General features: G+C 34.4%; 3 protein-coding genes across 6 annotated transcripts in view; 2 read left to right on the forward strand and 1 right to left on the reverse strand.

Moving 5' to 3' along the window:
- Positions 1-25: 25 nt before the first annotated feature.
- LOC144848718 (isochorismatase domain-containing protein 2-like) lies at positions 26-1,810 on the forward strand. Its single transcript, XM_078705577.1, has 3 exons — positions 26-234; positions 699-945; positions 1,343-1,810. The coding sequence occupies exons 1-3, from the start codon at positions 51-53 to the stop codon at positions 1,512-1,514; spliced, it is 603 nt and encodes a 200-aa protein (XP_078561703.1). The 5' UTR covers positions 26-50; the 3' UTR covers positions 1,515-1,810.
- Positions 1,695-18,385, reverse strand: LOC144848693 (splicing factor 3A subunit 1-like). Of its 2 annotated transcripts, none has more exons than XM_078705543.1 (18): positions 18,134-18,385; positions 16,746-16,784; positions 16,047-16,201; positions 15,319-15,434; positions 14,517-14,676; positions 13,924-14,077; positions 13,163-13,311; positions 12,478-12,639; positions 11,905-12,073; positions 10,094-10,192; positions 9,799-9,971; positions 9,266-9,330; positions 8,913-8,996; positions 7,737-8,020; positions 7,452-7,606; positions 6,956-7,129; positions 2,697-3,065; positions 1,695-2,323 (listed from the first exon to the last, which is right to left on the reverse strand). In XM_078705543.1, exons 1-17 carry the CDS (start codon positions 18,252-18,254, stop codon positions 2,964-2,966), a joined length of 2,361 nt encoding a protein of 786 aa, XP_078561669.1. In that variant the 5' UTR covers positions 18,255-18,385; the 3' UTR covers positions 1,695-2,323; positions 2,697-2,963. The 2 variants fall into 2 exon arrangements, with proteins under 2 accessions (XP_078561669.1, XP_078561670.1); XM_078705544.1 differs by having other exon boundaries at positions 1,695-2,280; positions 2,612-3,065.
- LOC144848701 (V-type proton ATPase subunit C 1-B-like) overlaps positions 11,091-20,605 on the forward strand; it is a 70,117-nt gene continuing 60,602 nt past the window's right edge. Inside the window, exons 1-4 of one of the 3 annotated variants that reach the window (XM_078705555.1) lie at positions 11,091-11,469; positions 19,397-19,602; positions 19,862-19,947; positions 20,057-20,151. In XM_078705555.1, coding sequence (XP_078561681.1) covers positions 11,365-11,469; positions 19,397-19,602; positions 19,862-19,947; positions 20,057-20,151 — 492 coding nt within the window. In that variant the 5' untranslated portion in view covers positions 11,091-11,364. The remainder of the gene's footprint in view (positions 11,470-19,396; positions 19,603-19,861; positions 19,948-20,056; positions 20,152-20,605) is intronic. The other 2 variants (XM_078705554.1, XM_078705553.1) reach the window with 2 other exon arrangements.

Raw genomic sequence — 20,605 nt, forward strand, 5'->3', positions numbered from 1 at the left:
TAACCTTAAAATGGTATCACCCAAAATTATATTTAGTAAATCTTTTCAAGATGGCAGCTCGCAGGATAGGTCAGATATCAGTTCGTTCTGCTTCACTTTTTCTTTGTGATATGCAAGAAAAGTTCAGGCCAACTATCCAATACTTTCCACAAATAGTTGAAGTATCACGTCGCATGTTCCGTGCTGCAGAAAACCTTGAAATACCAGTTATTGCAACAGAACAATATCCAAAAGGTAAGCATGTGAAATAACCGTTGTGACGACCGACGACCCTGGACAGTGCACTCTAGAGCCTGAGATTTCTCAGCTAGAGCTTAGGCCTAGATACTAGCTAGGCCCGTGTAAAATATGCGCTGTTCCTGTGGTAATTTACCATATAGGCTACCCTAGTATAAACTATCACTTAAATGAGTGGAATAGACTAAGAATATTATAGTAGGCCTATCCTATTTTTTTTATAGTAGCCTATTTAATATTTATGCTACTTTTCCTATTCTGATAGTGATTGTCGACACGACAGACGAGCGAGTGTTTGAAATAATACTAAATAGGATTAGTATAGTAAAATAAAATGAACATATTATTTTAATCGACTATAAATAGGCTATAATAAGGGATTAAGTGTGTTGTTATTACTGTCGATAATGTTGACGAGTGAATACATACATCGTAAATGTTGCCAATTCTTCTTAACACAGGTCTAGGTCCAACAGTATCAGAAATAGGTATTGACCATGCCAAATACAAGGTACATGCAAAGACATGCTTTACCATGCTATCGCCAGAAGTGGAAGAACAGCTAAAAGAACAGGGTACAAAATCTGTAATCTTGTGTGGTATAGAAACTCAGGCATGTATCCAGCAGACGACATTAGACCTACTGGAGCGTGACTTTGATGTTCACGTCATTGCTGATGGGTGTTCATCTAGAAGTATGGTTGACAGGTATCTAATCTTTTTTAATTGTATATCAATACAAATCCAACCACAACAAAAGCTTAACTTAAAGGTCAAGCCTTTTTAGGATTTGAACCCAGGACCATGGAATTGGCAAGCAAGCATGCTCCACTACCACCACCACCAAGCTGCAGTACCTCCAATACATCTACATTATCTTTTAATATACCCAGACAACAACCCCCTCAAGCTACATTTCACAACAAAACCGAGGACAGTGCCATTGGATTCCTGGCCTATATGATTTTCTATATTTAACAAACCATTTTATGCTGGCAAAATTTTCACTCAAGTGAGAAAGTAGTTTGAGTACAGTAGTAGTTTACATGACTCATAAATTTGTTAAAATTTATGAAATGATTTTCTGTTGGTTTTTTTTTTTCAGGATGTTTGCATTTGAAAGAATGCGACAAAGTGGAGCTTTTATTACAACCAGTGAAGCGATGCTGTTACAATTACTCAAGGACTCAAAGAACCCAAAATTTAAAGATGTACAAAAACTAATCATGACATCGGCTCCAGACTCAGCTTTGCTCACTAAAGTACCTGAAAAATGAATATAGTCTCTATGATATAAAATAAATATATGGGAATTTATTGAAAAGGATACTAGTTAGATGTAGGGCTCTTCTAACAAATAAGCTGTTTCATATTAGAATGCTGTATAAAGGTCAAATGTAAAGAAATATATATTTGGAAAAATTATGAATTTAAATTAAAGATCTCAAATCAAAAACTAGTAGTAATTCTCTACTATAACATCTTTATTATGATTATCAGTATTAAATAAATGTATTCACTTATAATTAACAAGACATTATTTTTGAACAATAAAAGTAATAATGAAAGTTTATTTTTGTTGAATTGAAGCGAGTATATTCTTTTGCAACACTGTTGAACAAGTAATACTCATCCCGTGATCGCTTGCAACACTGTTGAACAAGTTATACTCATCCCGTGATCGTTTGCAACATTGTTGAACAAGTAATACTCATCCCGTGATCGCTTGCAACACTGTTGAACAAGTTATACTCATCCCGTGATCGTTTACAACATTGTTGAACAAGTAATACTCTTCCCTGGATCGTTTGCAACACTGTTGAACAAGTTATACTCTTCCCTGGATCGTTTGCAACACTGTTGAACAAGTTATACTCATATCCCTGGATCGTTTGCAACATTGTTGAACTAGAATACTCATATCCCTGGATCGTTTGCAACACTGTTGAACAAGTTATACTCATCCCGTGATCGTTTGCAACACTGTTGAACAAGTTATACTCATCCCTGGATCGTTTGCAACACTGTTGAACAAGTAATACTCTTCCCTGGATCGTTTGCAACATTGTTGTACAAGAATATTCATCTCTAGATCATTTGTAACACTGCTGTACATGTATACTCATCCCTGGATCATTTGCAACACTGTTGAACAAGTAATACTCATATCCCTGGATCGTTTGCAACATTGTTGAACAAGTAATACTCATATCCCTGGATCGTTTGCAACATTGTTGAACTAGAATACTCATATCCCTGGATCGTTTACAACATTGTTGAACAAGTAATACTCATATCCCTGGATCGTTTGCAACATTGTTGAACAAGTATATTCATCCCTGGATCGTTTACAACATTGTTGAACAAGTAATACTCATATCCCTGGATCGTTTGCATCACTGTTGAACAAGAATGCTCATCCATGGATCGTTTGCTACACTGTTGAAGGTACAGTATACTCATCCCTTGATCGTTTCTAACACTGTTGTACAGGTATACTTATGCCTGGTTCACAGGTATACTCATCCCTGGATCATTTGCAACATTGTTGAACAAGTATACTTATCCCGGGATCATTTGTAACACTGTTGTACAAGTATACTCACCCTGGTCAACGAATTAAAGATATGTAATGTAATCCCATTATTTTATATTACAAATTTTTATTGCAGAGGTGTGACGACAACCCAGACAAATTGAAACGTAGAATGCCAACTGTGTAGACACTACCGTTTCCTACCACCTCTTTCTTTGACTTGGAGATGGACAATGCTGCCAGCGCTAAGATTGTAGAAGGCTAGTGAATTGGAATCTTTGATGAACATGCCCTAAAAAAAAATAATAATAATTTTTATTCTTCAAAATGCATTAGACATAATAACATACACAAGGGTGGAGGTTTGACAGATTTCCAAACCACTTCTTTCTCCAACAACCCCCATGACAACTATCTCCAACAATCCCCCAAGACAACTATCTCCAACAATCCCCCAAGACAACTATCTCCAACAATCCCCCAAGACAACTATCTCCAACAATCCCCAAGACAGCATTGCTGACTCTTATGGTTAAGGTGGACACTGGACGAGAGAAGCCCTTGATCAATGTTAGGACCAACCAAGGTGCTTTAAACAGTCCTGACTTTGTAGTAGAGTAGAAATAAGGTTTCACCTCAAAAAAATTGCAACAAAAGGTTTTTCAACGGATTTTGGTAGTATTGAGTGTACTAAATAACAGAAAAAAAGTCTCAAGAATTTCGACCACCGGAAAGTGTTTTTTTTCAAGATGGCCGCCAAAATAGATAAAAAGTTAAAATGTCCATACCTCCTAAACTACTTGGTCTATTGATATGATTTTGGTACCAACATACTCAGAACATACATATTTATATTCGCTATAATAGAACATTTTGGCCAAAAATGACCGGAAATACCATTTCTGACAATTTGACCTTTGACCTTGATATGTTGTATCTTGGTAACAACTGACCGTAGGGAAACAAATGATGGCTCAAATTGTTCAGAATGTACATATTTACATTTATTGTAATGAGACATTTTGTCAAAAAATGGTTGGAAGTAAAGGTTATTGACCTTTAACTTTATCTGTGTATAATTTCCATATCTCGGCAACTATGTGTGGTAGAGATTTAAAATTGGGCTCTAAATACTGAGAATATACTTATTTATATTTACTCTAATGAAACAGTTTGACAAAAAATGACCAGAAACGACATGTTTGACCATTGACCTTGATATGCTATATTTCGATAATGACTGACTGAGATACACCTTTTATGGCTCAATTTGTTCAGAATATAATTATTTTTTATTTCGTATAATGGTCTAATCTACTTATGAAATAGAGAGCTTTCCTGGGAATCAAATAACTGTAATATTTATAAAGACCTTCAGAATATGAGTTCAAGTTCAAATTGTTCAGAACATACTGTATACAATCTTAATAATAATAGTAAATAAAAAACCGAAAAGTAAACAAAAACAAATATAATAATAACTTTTAAATTTCTAATTATGGTATAGCAGCAATTGATTAGATATTGTGCATGTATTTAGTACGGCATCTTAAACAACTGTTCCAACTTCGTCTTCATCATCGTCATCAATCTCTCTATCTACGTTGTTCCATTCTTCTAGTTGACACACTCCCCAAACTGAAGTACATGCCAATCCATAGCTTCTACAACTGCAACATACATCCAGTAGTTACAATGGATGATTTTATATCCTAAAACAGATTTCAATCTGGTTACATTAATCACTCTAGTAGGCCCATCTTTTCCTTTGTCTAATCTGAAGTACATTTCTCGGTTTGTTGTATTTACATGATACAGTAAAAGTACCAGTAAGTCCGTGTCTTCTCCAATCAAAGTTACTGTATTATTGACTTCTGACTTCAACTGTTGCCAGAGCAATGTCAACATCGTTTTTTTTGGTTTTTTTTAAACCATATTTAATGAGGGTGATCCATCCAGCTATTGCTGATCATTAGGGACCCTCAGAGGTTCACAAGACAAACATATACACAAGATGCTCTACGTAAACAAAGTCTTATTACAACAAGTCTTTGGGAGTGGAGTAATTTGGTCCTTAGAAAAAATCCTGACATGTGACGGGACTTGAACTCAGGACCCTTGGAGTGGTAGCCAAGCATCATAACCATCAAGCCACAACTCCACTCTTTTTTCTATAGCTCATATGAAAGCATGTTGATAAATTTGTGTTTGTTCTCATGCCTTGACAGGAATTCTTCTTTCTTTCCATCAAATTCAGTTAGGACAAATCTCTCTAGACGATGTAATGAAATATGAAGTCCGTTTCCACCCTCACTCTTCAAAGCCTAAAGACATCTTTAGGAAGGCAAATAAATCAATAAATTGATAGAAAGTAACCTAGAATATGACACTGATGTGTGCCGATAGTTTCACTCAACCGCATCAGAAACTTCAAACTATCGAGGAGTTTGGATTAAAGGCCATGTCTATTCGTTTTGGAGCCAAGTCACTGGATTTCCCAAATAGCTACAGATGCAAGCTGTTTAATAAGAAAGTTGCTGAGGGTAAATAATTTATCAAACCTCAACAACTACTACCACCAACCTCATCTGCTACAAAATGTCACAGTCTTAGAGTATACTATCAAATCATGCAATGGATAAAGAAAGATAATACCATGGATGCTACCAAGTCGGGGAAGTTTTTAATAAAACATTTGTGCCAATAATGACGATTGAAACTGCTGCTTCAGAAGAACTTTTGAAAATCATCCATTGTAACTGTACTACTGGATGTAAAACTGTATGTTGCAGTTGTAGATGCTATGGATTGGCATGTACTTCAGTTTGGGGAGTGTGTCAACTAGAAGAATGGAACAACGTAGATAGAGAGATTGATGACGATGATGAAGACGAAGTTAAAAAAGTTGTTTAGGAAGCCGTACTAAATACATGCACAATATCCAATCAACTGCTGCTATACCGTAATTAGAAATTAAAAATTATTATTATATTTGTTTTTGTTTACTTTTCGGGTTTTTTATTCACTATTATTATTAAGAATGTATACAGTATGTTCTGAACAATTTGAACTTGAACTCATATTCTAAAAGTCTTTATAAATATTACAGTTACCCAGGAAAGCTCTTAATTCCATGGGTAGATTAGACCATTATACGAAATAAAAATAATTATATTCTGAACAAATTGAGCCATAAATAGTATGTCTTAGTCAGTCATTATCGAAATATAGCATATCAAGGTCAATCATCAAAAAATGTCGTTTCTGGTCATTTTTTGTCAAACTGTTTCATTAGAGTAAATATAAATAAGCATATGCTCAGTATTTAGAGCCCAATTTTAAATCTCTACCACACATAGTTGCCGAGATATGGACATTCTACATAGATAAAGGTTAAAGGTCAATAACCTTTACTTCTAACCATTTTTTGACAAAATGTCTCATTACAATAAATGTAAATATGTACATTCTGAACAATTTGAGTCACAATTTGTTTCCCTACGGTCAGTTGTTACCAAGATACAACATATCAAGGTCAAAGGTCAAACATGCAAGAAATAGCATTTCCGGTCATTTTTGGCCAAAATGTTCTATTAGGGCAAATATAAATATGTATGTTCTGAGTATTTTGGTACCAAAATCATATCAATAGACCAAGTAGTTTAGGAGGTATTGACATTTTAACGTTTTATCTATTTTGGCGGCCATCTTGAAAAAAAAACACTTTCCGGTGGTCAAAATTCTTGAGACTTTTTTTCTGTTATTTAGTACACCCAATACTACCAAAATCCGTTGAAAAACCTTTTGTTGCAATTTTTTTGAGGTTGGCCCCTTTTTTTCATTAGTTCTACTCTACTATTGTTTGTATCGAACCTGTTAGTGGCGGTAATTATCGCTGTTGGTTTAAAATGGAATAAAATAAAAAATCCCCCATGACAAAATCTTCCATCATAAGAACAACAATCTCCCACCCTAAGAATAACTACAGTATCACCCTGATAAAAACTCTCTTCAGGACAACTACTTTTCACCCCAGGACAACTACTTTTCACCTCTCATCCTAGGACAACTACCTCTCACCTAGGACAACTACCAACTTTAGGTCAACTACACTCTAAGAACAGTTATTCCTTTAAGGAGTTAAGAGTTATGGTTGCGACCCGACATTGGCTTTGCTCTTACCTCGTACTGCAGCTTCTGTTTACCAACAGGCATACTGAGTTCATCCATCAACTTAGCCTTGATAACAGATACAGAGTCAGTCAATGGCAGTGTCATGTTCAGCATTTGACCATGTAGTTTCCATTCAGGTTTATCCTGTACAGTTGGTAACAGCACACGGAATGTAACTGGGCTCTGTAGATGAAGAAACATAATTGTTTAGCTTTACAATAATTATGTCTGGAAATATACAGAATTTAACATCAGACAAACCCAAAATCGTAAGTTACTTAAAACTTAAATCCAGATCACTGAGGGGGCCAAGGTTGATATATGTGATACATACAAAATTGAGGCAGAATTGAGAGCTCCCTGGAAATTTTGTCTGAGATGACCTGCATACCCTCCTGTTTGGTCCCACTTTTGTAAGACACTGAATATGCCCCTGGAAAGTTTAGACGTAACAAACTTTTTTGATTACTTAAATATTTGTGCAGAGTTCTGACAAAAAACTTACTGGATTGGTGGCCAAGAACTGATCTTCTGGTATCAATGCATCCTCGGTTTTCTGCTTTTTGGTTGGTGGTTCGTCTTGTGCCATCATTCGCGGTGGTGGCGGTGGTCGAACCATCTGCATACCCATTGGTTGTGGTGGCATACCTACAGGGCGACCTGTTTGTATAAGAACAATAATTGAAGCATAAAAAGAAAATAAACTATTAAGCTGTGATCACGAACGTGAGCTTAAATAAAAAAAGTTTAGTATCATATTTAAATTTATAATCCACAATGTTGGTTCTACCTGGCATAAATGGTTGAGGCCCTGAAGATGGCAGTAATGTCGTCCTAGGCCTGACTTGCATAGCCATGACCTGCCTAGGAGGTGCCACTTGCATGAGTGGAGGCTGATTTAACAATGGTGTTCCTGATCCCATCGGTTGCATTGGTGGCCTAGGTGCAGGCATCATAGGTGGCTTAGGAGGTGCAGGTAAGTGCTTTGGCATTCCCATCGGCCTTGTCATGGTATGCATTGGTGTTTTCTGGAATGGCTTGGCAGGTCCAATCTTCTCCTTCTCTGCATCAGGCCTAGAAAAAACAAACAATTGTTGGTTTTGATCATTAGTCATGATATTTAGACATTGTGTCTACAATGCAAGGTAGAAAAACCACAGTAAATTATCGCAAAGGAACTCTTTGGCTAGTAAAACATGATATTCCGAAAAGTATGAATTTCAGAATACATTTTACATGTATGAAAAGGATTGTGGCCTTTTGAATTCTGGGTTAGTAATAACATACTTTTATATATCTATGTATCTATGTAACTCTTTGTCTGTTTTTTCATGTATCTATGTAAAGCGCCTTTGAGCATGTTTTTTCATGAAAAGGACGCTATATAAATGTGGTATATTATTATTAAAGATGTATTGTCCCTTGAAACACAAAAAAATGAAGGTCAAAATATTCTAAATTTAAATTGGCCATATCAAAGTAATATTAAAGTTATTCACTTTAAGCCGAAAATTCAAGCCAAAAGCAACAAGTTTACGTAATTAAAAGGTAAATTAGTTTGATTACATTTCGTCTGGAAAATCGTCGCAAACGAAAGTAAACAAAGATTTCAAACCACAAGTACGCATTATGCATATGCTAATTAGGATTGTTTACAACTTGTCACGGTTGAGAAGGTATTTTCACACAGATCATGAGGAAGTTTTATGATTATGCATACAGAGTAGCCAAACAAGCGCGTTTCATTATGGGATATGTTTTGATCGAAAACTTTGACTGGAAGTCAAAGTTATTTTTTTAACAAAAAAACGTCTGTATTTCAGTTAAATGATTTTTTTTCCTACAAATGTTTGGTGATAGTTAATAACTATTATGATACTTCAAAATGACCCACCTTTTTTCGAAATCTGTTATTTTTTATTTTTTTGGAATTAGTCAAAGGGACAATACATCTTTAACTACTTACAGGAATCCTTCTGCTTTTTGATTGGCCGCAATTTGATCTCCCACGGTTATGTTTGCATGTGCCTTCCTAGTTGTTGCCTCCATACTGTTATAACATTTTTAAAAAACATTAACTATTATACAAAGAATGAACAGAACATAGACAGTACATTTCATTCATGATGAGCCTAGAGCATCACAAATCAACAATCATGCAATGTTCCACCCAATTGCGAGAATAGATCCAAACAATGCATGGCACAGGAAATCTAATAACCAATCAAATGGCAGGAATATCTTTAGGTGTGTTGCAATAGTGACATATGATTGACTAAGAATGAAGAATGGATTTAATTTTAAATGTGTTTATCATACCTTGCGGAGTGTCCATCCCAAATGACCTTATCTTTATTAGCCGAATCTTGTTCCTCTTCTCCAATCTATCAAAGGCAAAAAGATGAATAGACAATAGTAATATGATAATAATAGTTAACCTTTTCAAAAAGATTTACTCTTTACACATGTCATGTCATGTCCTTAGAACTATATACAGGCGCGCGAGTATTCTATTCACTACAGACAAACTAGTACACCGTGTTAACCTTCTACTCATCTCGAAACAAGTAGCAGGTATTTTTTAGTGCACAACAATGTACTGTACATTGGATCTAAAGTTTATAGTCCTTATATTATACAAGAAGACTACCACCAGAACCATAGTTATGGCATATCTGTCATAACCACTCAATCATTGACTCACAACAATTGAAAAGCAACATATTTTAAACAAGTTAATGAAATGCAAATAAATCACATTCAATGGAAAACTGAAAAGGCCTTTTGTATTTAAAATGTAGCCAAATATCGTTCTAAGGCATGAGAAAAAGTTTAGCCCTGTATCTACGAACCTTTTTACCGATTTGCGTTTCAACATCGCCAACACCAAAGATATCAGTACGTCTCTCTGCCAAGTTCTTGAGATGGTCTTTCATGGCGTCACCGTGAGCAAACACATCATGTTTCTCTGTCTTCTCCTGCATCTGTCGGTCACGTTGTTCGATCCATCTTGGATCCAACATACCTAATAATTTTTATTTTATATCATAATTTAATATTACAACTTAGAAATATCATATAATTTATAATTAAAGATATATTCCTAAAATAATTGTTTTTAACGTATAAAACTGCTTAAAATCTTACCAATTTTCATATGTTGCGCCATTTTGTCGGCTGGAATCTTCTCTCCAGTGAGTGGCGACACTAACCATGTCTCATCACTGGCATCAATTTGTTTAGGTGCTAGAAATATATATAAAAAAATAATTAAAGTAGGATGCGTTTTATTTATTTTACATGCAAACAAGAAAATATTGTGTAGTTAGTACACAAATAATGAATGCTTATTAGTTGGATGGTGAGTGAGAATATTTCATGAATAATTGACCAAATTGCATTTGCATTATTAATAATAAATAGTTATATACTGAACTGGGTATAACCTCACCTCCAAATTTCAAGTAATTTAGATACAACCTGATGTAAAAGTATGGTATTAAGTACACCTTAGTATATTCCCCAAATTTCAGGTTAAAACCCAATATCTATTACACTTGAGTTAGTACATTACAATTAAATTTGCATATAGCTAATTAATTCTGTTTGCACTGACAACTTTTCACTTATTAAGTCTATTTTTGGTGTTAATTATTGTAAGAAAGTTAAGGCGCATTTTAAAAATAATTTTTGTATTGACCACGGTATTTGTGACAGTGTGAAATTGTTATTATTTAATAACAATTTAGATAGCATTTACAGATTATTATTGCCATTTTAAATATGTTTATATTTTACATTGATTTTATATGTTGTACAAAACTGCTTCTCCTTCTGGAGGTTTTATTAAATAAATAAAAAAAAAATAGTCTTTAAATCAAAAAGGTACAAATTCAAATAACTTTCTCAGATACAGACTTCAAACACCCAGTGCACCTTTAGGGAGATTTGATTAAATGTGGATTAGTGTTCTCTTTGAAAGTTGACAATAAACTGGTGTCAATTGAAGTCATACTAGAGAGTGGATTTTCACAGTTCTATAAATAGATACATGTTTCTTAAACCAGGATATGAACTAATATGATTCTCTATGGGTAAATCAAAATCAACACAATGCTGTTCCAACTGTCATTGTGGAATAGAAACCAACACACAATAGTGAAAGAAGGAACAAGGAAGTGTATCTTATATAATGTAAAATTCTTACCAGTAGTTGGAATATATTGAATTAGTTTTTATAATACTACACTACTGAAAGCATTGGTAATTTCACACATGTTGGTGCTGCTATGCAATCAAATGATTGTATACTTTTTACATGTTAATATTTAAAGGAAAGAAAACGAAGAAAGAAGATATAACAGAGATATATTCGAAACTATATATATACGAAAATGTAAGCCATAAGACACAACTAAATGGATTTGATAGAGTTAAAGGTATTCAATGAGGAAGGCAGATTAGTGGACACAGGTGAAACTAACCAGTACAATCAAGTTGTTTCTAGCAGAGAATGTCAAAAGGTAATGTATTATTAAAAGCTTTATTTAAAATAACCAATACAAATCAATAATTCACAGTTTGCAAATATAATTTGACTGAAATACTCATGTCAAAGAGAGAACATCAAAATGCCACTGAACAAGCGCTCAAAATTACCAGTCGACCTACCAGTCGCCTAGCACATGCGCATATCATAAAAATGACATAATAGGGTAGCAGTCGACATAGTTGACGTGAAAATCTAAAATTCCCTAATAATATAGTCTGTCAACATTTTGGATTCAAAAACGTTATGTTTTAACTTTTGTTTAATAAATTTCTGTACTTAATATTCAAGATAACCCATTTTTCTTAGGCCGTCAATGTTGATATGCTTAAAGTCCACACATTTAAGATTCAAATAATTGAATAAATGTATCACTAAAAAAAACCCAAAAACTTGGAAATAAGAATACCTTTAGGATTGTAATCTTTCCTGATCTCCACTTCTTCGGGCTGTGGCGGAAGTGGAGGTGGCATTGGTGTGTTCTCGCTGGGTAAAGCAGGCATTGGGGGCATCATTGGAGGTGGTACCGGAGCCGGAAGTTGATCCTCATCATCACTGCTTTCTTCCATATCAGAATCCTATTAGAAAACAATTCAATGCAATATAATGAGCTTTAGTTGAAAAAGCTCTGTCTACACTATTATGTACACGATTATGTGACAAAAGAAATGTGATGTGCCCATATATGGACATGTCATATCACTACCATATTTAGGCACATCACACTTTTTTGTCAAACTAATTTGATAGTGTAGACAGAGCTTAATGACAAAGAGAAGATATCATTCAACATCAATACTTCTTTTTGAAGTAACACATACTATTGAAGTGAAGTGATATAATTTACCAGTCAACTCACTCTTCTAAGATAATTCTGTTTGTAATTTGTAAAAGAATAATTACAAACCAAACTTTCTGGGAAAACCCAGCATTATGGGTCATCCCAAAACGGTCAAGTTTTGAAGTATTTTATTAAACTTACGCCTTCGTCCATGTCTTGAAGTTCAGTGTTCTGGTCAGTAGGAGCCTGGGGCTGTTTGTCCTTCTGTGCTGATTTCTCCTTTGACCTCTTACCATCCTTACCATCATCTTCTCCGTCACTCCCAACATCCATAACGACATCATCTTCCTCATGCAAAGCCTCCTACAAAAAAAGTAATTTAAAATACAGTATTTTATATATACAGACGTTAACTTCCATTGCTATTCACTTACTTCTGTATATTAATATATATTTTCATAATGGGCCACTATTATACCACACAGTTTCTCACATTTTGCACATGCTCAAGCCTGTGCACAGAGGGATTTCTCTAGTGACAAGCCTGTGCACAGAGGGATTTCTCTAGTGACAAGTTGTGAAAAGTCCATAATAATACAATTAATACTATTATTCCGTAACATCTCTTTCTACATCATAAAATAATTTATCAGATTTGAAAAGGACACAAGACGCAATTAATCAATTTTATAATAATTATGACTGACAAAAAGAATAATATCATGCTCGTTTACAAAACACAATTTTTGACTAAATTTTGGTAAACCAATTGTAAATGCCATATGTGGATAGCCAACAGCCTAATTTTCACCACATGTTGTATCCTGGGAATACACTCATATATAGTATTATATAATGAATACAAATTCATGAATAGGAATCTTACCCCAAACTGTTCATATCGCTCCTCTGCAATCACCCTAGCCCCCACCTCAGATGGCTTCACTGGAGGTGGGAAATGGCCTGGTTCATCTGGCTGGAAATCAACAGTTTCCACAACAACAAAGTCATGCCAATCAATCTGGGCATATGCAACTGAAAACAATAAATAAAATTAGTGATAAATAACTGATGAATACTATAGTTTTTCAATCTGTGGATTCTATTGGAGTGCACAATTTAGGACTAAGAATGCTGGATGATGTCTTGATGTAATCTATCAAAGGACCCTGTAATTATTTATTTATTTTATTTATTCAATTTCCAGGTATACAAACAGAAAGAAACCACCATTATACAAACAAGTGTGGATGGAGTACCCTAGGATTGCCAACAGTGCAAGCACTATCAAAGTGGCTCTCCAATACTCCAAGCCACATACATGAATCACATATAAATTGAAAACACACATTAACTTTAAAATTATGTCTTTCACAAAGTTAAATAGGTCGTTTATCGTTCTAGTTTGGTACACTACCACCACTTTAGTGTTAGTGGAGCTGTCGCTTGGTGGTTAACATGCTTTGCCTGAGTTCAACCTGACCTAGTGCCAGGGTTGTAACTCACGACTCTTTTAACTCCACTCCCTGAGCCTCAAATGAGACTTAGTTTATAAGCATGATCAATTATAAATTGTACTCACTGTTGGATGCGTATGAAAAAAAAAATAAAAATTTGTTTTCTAAAAAATGTAAAGCACTTTCTTACCTCTTTCCCTCTCTTTTTCTTCCTCCTCCTTCTTGCGCTGTCTTTCTTGGTAACGTGCCCATTCTACGCGATGCTTCACTTGTTCCATCACATTCTTTGGGTTTTCAGATTCCTTTCTTAGTTTTATAAGTACATCTTTTGGAGGAATTAAAACCTTGTACGAGAAATAAAAACACAATTAATAAACAAATTGAGAACTATCAAGTTGTGTTGTGACATAAAGGATAATCATTAAAATGTATTACTCAACAACAACAGATTAAAGGCCTGTTTCTATTAAGCAAGAGAATATGGTTTAAACCATATTTAAAAGAGGAGGGGGGGGGGGGCGGAGTTTCAGAACAGATGAGTCCTTCGGGAAAAAAATCTAAAAAAGAACCAATCTTAAACGGTTTTATAAACCCCAATACCAGTCATGATCGTCAAAAACCAGTTTCTGGTGACATTCTTTAGCTGCAATGCAACGATCTCAATTTTACCTCACTTCACTGAATGGTGTAAACATTTTACTACTAGTTATAGATAATTGATAATAATGACCCTAATTTCACTGTGTAAAAGGGGCTTATAAGTATACAGTCAATGTGAATTACCTTTGTATATTGTTCAACCAGCTTTGTGAAATAGTTAAACATGCTGTGTTGTGGCCTCAAGAAATCGAACAAGTAGTTCCTTTGCTCCTTGTTCATCAGAGTGGTCAAAAACTGACGTCCATTACGAGCCACAAACTGAGCGGTCAATTTTACGATGTCACTATACAGTTAAACAAAAATTAATTTTATATTTTGATGATGCAAAGAAAAATGTATGGAAAATTCTTTGGAGAGTGTTGGTCATGCCACAAAGAAAGCCTTTATGGTACAAATATGTTTTAGGCCTGTGGATTATACAGTAGTATGATTCATATGCATATCATTAATTTTAAATACTTGGTACAATTAATGGTATGTCAATAGGGTCTAGGGGTTGTTTATTAATGAAGTCAAAAAGTCAACATGACCAACACTACTAAGCCAGCTTGGTAGGAAATATTTTCTTATACCTAGGGACTCAAAAAACATGGAATAGGAATTCACATGTTTTATCTATATAGTTCATTTTCATATTGTTCGTTTATGACAAAAACAAATTAATTCTTTTTTCTTATATTATTGATTACGATATACTATATAACATATATTTCAACTTTAAGCCTTTAGACTAGGTCTTTCGACAGCTAGGCCTAGTGATCAAACAGTTTTATTCTGCACTCTGATTTAAAATTAATGTTGGTTGTTGAGATTGAAGTACTGTACATCATTTTGCACTGAAATTGATTAAAAGTACTGATAGGGGTTGGGTTTATATCCAGGAGTGGCCTTATACCCGAGGATAGAGCATCAGTAAGGTACTTACAGTTCAAAAGCTGATATAGACGGTGGATCAGCTGTGAATTCCCATTCTGCAGGTGATTCTTTGGGGACAGTAGGCTCAACTACTTGTTGTACCGTCTTGGACAAGATAGGAGCAATCTAGAAAAATGAAAACAGTTAACAAAACAATTATCACATTGAAATTCTGAAGTGCCGATTATTTGGGAGAAATATTAATACGCTCAACAAAATTAAGTATCAAAATACTAAAATACAATGCTAAAATGCCAGTGCCTATATTTGTATTGTAACATTTTAAAACAAAGTCCATTTGATTCACAGGTTTTTTTCACAGAAATCCTTACACTAGTGTTGAAAAAAAATATATATATACTACTGTATTGCCCACTTGCACTGATGAATGGCTAGTGTTACCCGAAAGCTCTGCTAATTTTAATGGCTGTTTTACTTTATCGTTTTGATTTAGCTTTTCACTTTTTTTTTTGTATCTCCATTGAGATCCAGCCACTGATACCCACAGCATTGTCCTTTTTTCAGTAATTTGCCTTTGGATTTATATACTATATGGTATATTAAATTGGGATGTTTCCTGAATAGGGATTGGCTGTAGAGTTATAGGGTGTTTCCTGAATAGGGATTGGCTGTAGAGTTATAGGGTGTCCCCTGAATAAGGGTGTCCGGAAGGAGAAGTTCTAATGTAATAAGATTAAGAAAACAGAAATTTGAGGGAGTTCCCATTAATAAAACAACCTTTGTGATAATTCCTGTCTGTTCTGCAGGTTTCCCTTCTTGGAATTCCTTAACCTTGTGTTGATAATATGCATGATATGGATCTCCGTTGTTGAGAAAGTTGAACTTTGCGTTAGATATTTCATTCTGACGAATACGCGATTCAAACTCAGGTCCTAGAAAAAAAATTTTTTATGATCATACAGGTATTATCATAACAAGTTATAAAAAGGAATTTTAAACCTTGGACCTAAAAACAAAATAAAATCTTTCTAGAATGTTTATAATAAATTAATTTTTTTGTCAAAAAGATATTGAAGTGAATGTAATAATAAACAAACTTACAATTTTACATTATTATAAAACAATTATTTTAATGTTTACATGGTGATGGAATGCATTATCTATACACCTGTATTAAATGAATAGGCATACAACATAACATCTGGTAATACTGTATACTGTACCTTTTCAATTTGAAGATAAAGCATTGCTCATTATGACTAAAGCAAGCAACACTCTGTTAACTGAAATACTTAATGGAGAAACTAACAGTATATACTCAGGTAAAGTCCTTGATTGAATATGCTGAATATGTAATCATTGATTTCTTTGGTCATTCTGTTAACTGTAATTATTAATTTAATGTACTGTAGCAGAGCTTTGTTTCTTACTCTAGTACCTTTAATATGTTATTTTATGCATGTACTATTAACTTACCATTTCTTGCTACAAAACTGGCAGTCTTGTCAACAATATCTATAAAATTTACGTTTAAGAAAGACAACTTGGCTATACATTATTTAAAACATTGAACAATATGTAGTATCTGGACAAAACAAACCATACTTCAACTGCTAAGATCGGGTATATTGCTAAACCCTTCAAAATCTTGAATAAATCCTAGTAAATCACATCTAAAGAAAATGTGATTTTGAGTCATGTACACTTTAACAACTTACTGGGTATGTAAATTAAAAAAGGATAATTCAAAGTGCTAAACATACATATTATCATATAATAATCATTCCATAGTTGTATGACATGAATGGGTAGTAGTGACATCTAGTAAAATTATGTACAGTATAAATATTAGTTAGGCTTATCAGGTACAGGAAAAAAAATAAATGGGCTACTGTAAGCCTAGGCTATATTGTTGTACCTGTAGGTTGGCATGGAACTAGGGTTATCAGACGATCGGGACCACGGACGATCGGGCCCAGACGATCGGGCCCACTTCAAGACGATCGGGCCCAAATCGTGAGACGATCGGGCCCATCAAGGGTGAAAGACGATCGGGCCCAGAGACGATCGGGCCCAAAAACCAAGACGATCGGGCCCAAAATATTCTCGGAAAATAAAAAAAATAATAAATACGCGAATACAAACAACATAATAATAACAATCAAAATCAATCACATTTATTCATAAATCGAGAGTATTGGTAAGAAATTCTTAAAACCAGTAGTGTTAATTAGGGGAAAATTATGATATCAGAAAAAAATCTAATTAACCTTTTATTGTTTATGTAAAGCGCATTGAGAGCCTGCTTATATGCGCTATATAAAAACAGACTATTATTAAATTATTATTATTATTAATTACGCAAGAAAAGCACGTTGACACTAGCACTAGGAATTAAAAATGATGAAATGTGGCACATTATTTTATATAGGCCTAAACACAAACGACTATCGGGCCCAACGCTAAGACGATCGGGACCAACTGGTAAGACGATCGGGCCCAACGTGGTTCTGAAAACACTGGACGATCGGGCCCAACTGGTATGACGATCGGGCCCAACGCTGAAGACGATCGGGACCACCTTTTCTGGGCCCGATCGTCTTGGGCCCGATCGTCCGTGGTCCCGATCGTCTGTTCCCCGGAACTAGGCTAGGCTAGGTTTGCAAGAGGCTAGCCTAGGTAGGCCTTAGAGTGAAATTTCTATTTTTAGAACTGCCGACCTTGGCTAGGCCTAGCTAGGCCAAAGTTAAATTTACGACTAAAGCATTTAATATCATAAAACGACCTAGAACTACTAGACTTTAATACTACCCTAACCTTATGTCTAGCCCCAATAGGCCTAAATTATTTGTATGGAAGGATACTTCGCACTTCTGGTGGCGGGTAGATGATGCCAACCATTGGCTTGCTCGATTGGACTTCGCTTCCTTCTTCGTCATCTTGATTTGTCTCTTGATTAACTGACGATACGACTTCAACTGGCATTTTTATTAATATTATAATTGCTACTATGTTAATTAATTACTATAGACAACTTCTAATGAAAACGTACCTGTTATTACCTTATTTTAATCTTAAATTTAGACCTAAACTTCGCACATTTCACGTCCGTCCGATCCACGATCCAGAAAACAGCGACTTACATTTGTTTGTTGTAACGTTTGTAGGGGTGTTACTCAACTGCTATATACATTATAAAAGGTGGCGACATTTACAAATCATGTGATTTACTCTCTGCCATACTTCGCTATTTCTTTTTTGCGTAAGAGCTGGGTGGTGTAAAAAATCCCATAAATTGACACTTTTTGGGAGCTCAAACTCATTTCAAAATAAAGCGTAAGGAAATTCTAAAATATTATTATTTTTATCTGTCATTTACTATAAATTTAGAATAATTTATCTTTTTTTATACAGCAGTGAATACCTAGGCCTAGCTACCCTAGGCCTAATTAGAGGTTACACAGTATCAGTAGTCTAGACTAGCTTTTATAGCCTCTATAGTAATAGAGGCTATAAAAGCTAGGCCTTACTCTAGTCATTTTAGTTATGCTATAGCAATCTAGCTGGTCGTAGAGTAGTACAGTAGGCCTAGGCCGGGTGCCTATTAAGTGAGATTTACAGGACAGGCGAGAGAAGAGATGATTGTCTAGTAGTGTGTGGATGTGTGACAGACGAGCAGTAGGTAGGGTAACTAAGAAAAATTGGTCAATACATAATTATAATAATAATAATTAATATTAATAGTTTTAATACTGCACATCATCTTCAGCCCATATATAGGCCTTGGAATGGTATCGGGCCTGAATATCTTTGTAGTTTGACCCAATGATAGTATAGTCTTTCTAACCATAATTTCAACTTAATTTAATTAGAACTTTCCCTGTCTATTTTAATAGACCTGAACATCCTTAAAATTTGTTATTTTAACTACTGTAGGCCTAGGCGTATCAATAACTCAGTTTAAACAGTAATTATATGTACGTCATTGCAGTGGCAGTGCATTATGTAATACTAATGAAAGATAGCATTTGTAAATTAGTTTTTATATGTTTCTTTTAATTGATGAATTAAATGCAATTTATATCACTGTTTTGATGCGTTTATTCAATTGAATAAATTTCTTTCAGAATATGAGTCAGATAATGAGTGAATTTTGGCTGATCTCGGCTCCTGGCGAGCCAAATGCTCATCAAACATTTGAACGTCTTTGCCAGGCAACTGCAAATATATCACAGAATAACAAGTTCAATATTCCAGACCTCAAAGTGGGGACACTTGATGTTCTTGTAGGCCTGTCAGATGACCTTGGGAAATTAGACACCTATGTGGAAAGGTAAGGGGGTTATACTGTATTATGTGTTGTAAAGCTACCTTAAAAAAAGTGGGGTTGTGGGATGGGGACATTTTTTTAAAGGAGGACAAAATATCCACATTTTCTATATCACCCAACCCAACATAGAACAGGTATAAAAAATAAGTCTTTTGAAAGTTAGATTTATTTTTAAACAATCAAGACTAAAAATCTGAGTATTTTTTTGACATATAATCAGTTGTTTTTTGATAATATTTTATCAACCTTTATTTTTTTTTAGTATGGCACACAAAATTGCACATTATCTTGGTGAAGTCCTTGAAAACCAAAAAGCTAAGCTGGCAGAAAATCTCACAGCAAATGGAGGTAGGTCAAAGTTTAAATTGATAAAAAAAAAAGAAAAGCAAATTGACAGACAGAAAAGAGACTCTTCCATTAAACATGTTTATTGTATGACAATGTTATTCTTTTTTAGTTGAGTTATCTTCTTACCTGATGCGATTTCAGTGGGACATGGCCAAGTACCCCATCAAGCAACCGCTTAAAAATATAACTGAGATTATAAGCAAGGTACAGTGTACATTGTGATGAAGTGCCATTGTTTTGTTTATATAACTTTATTTCCACTTTCAATCATTATATTAAATATAAGCAAACCTGCAATTTAATAATTGTGAAACATAGTATTTAAATGGTAGCAGAAGAACTTAATTGTAATAGATCCATGTAATGTAAGATAAGTGACAACTTTCAGGGCCATAGTCACATAAATTAGTGTGATGTAAGGGTAGCAAGCATACTTGTTGGGAGACCAGTTGTGGGTTTGGGGACCAAATTCCTTTGAAAAATTGCATTATGTAGACTCTTTTAGAGATACTAAAATTCATAAAATTACATAAAGATAATAAAATTATTTATCAAAAGTGATCATGTTGAAGCATTACCAATCATCAGACTTTTATTAATAAGAAAACCATATTTTATTGTCAGTAAATTGTATTGGCAAAAGATTATAAAAGAGAAC

This window comes from Antedon bifida, chromosome 7 (genome assembly GCF_963402885.1).
Source record: "Antedon bifida chromosome 7, ecAntBifi1.1, whole genome shotgun sequence".
Classification (NCBI taxonomy): domain Eukaryota; kingdom Metazoa; phylum Echinodermata; class Crinoidea; order Comatulida; family Antedonidae; genus Antedon; species Antedon bifida.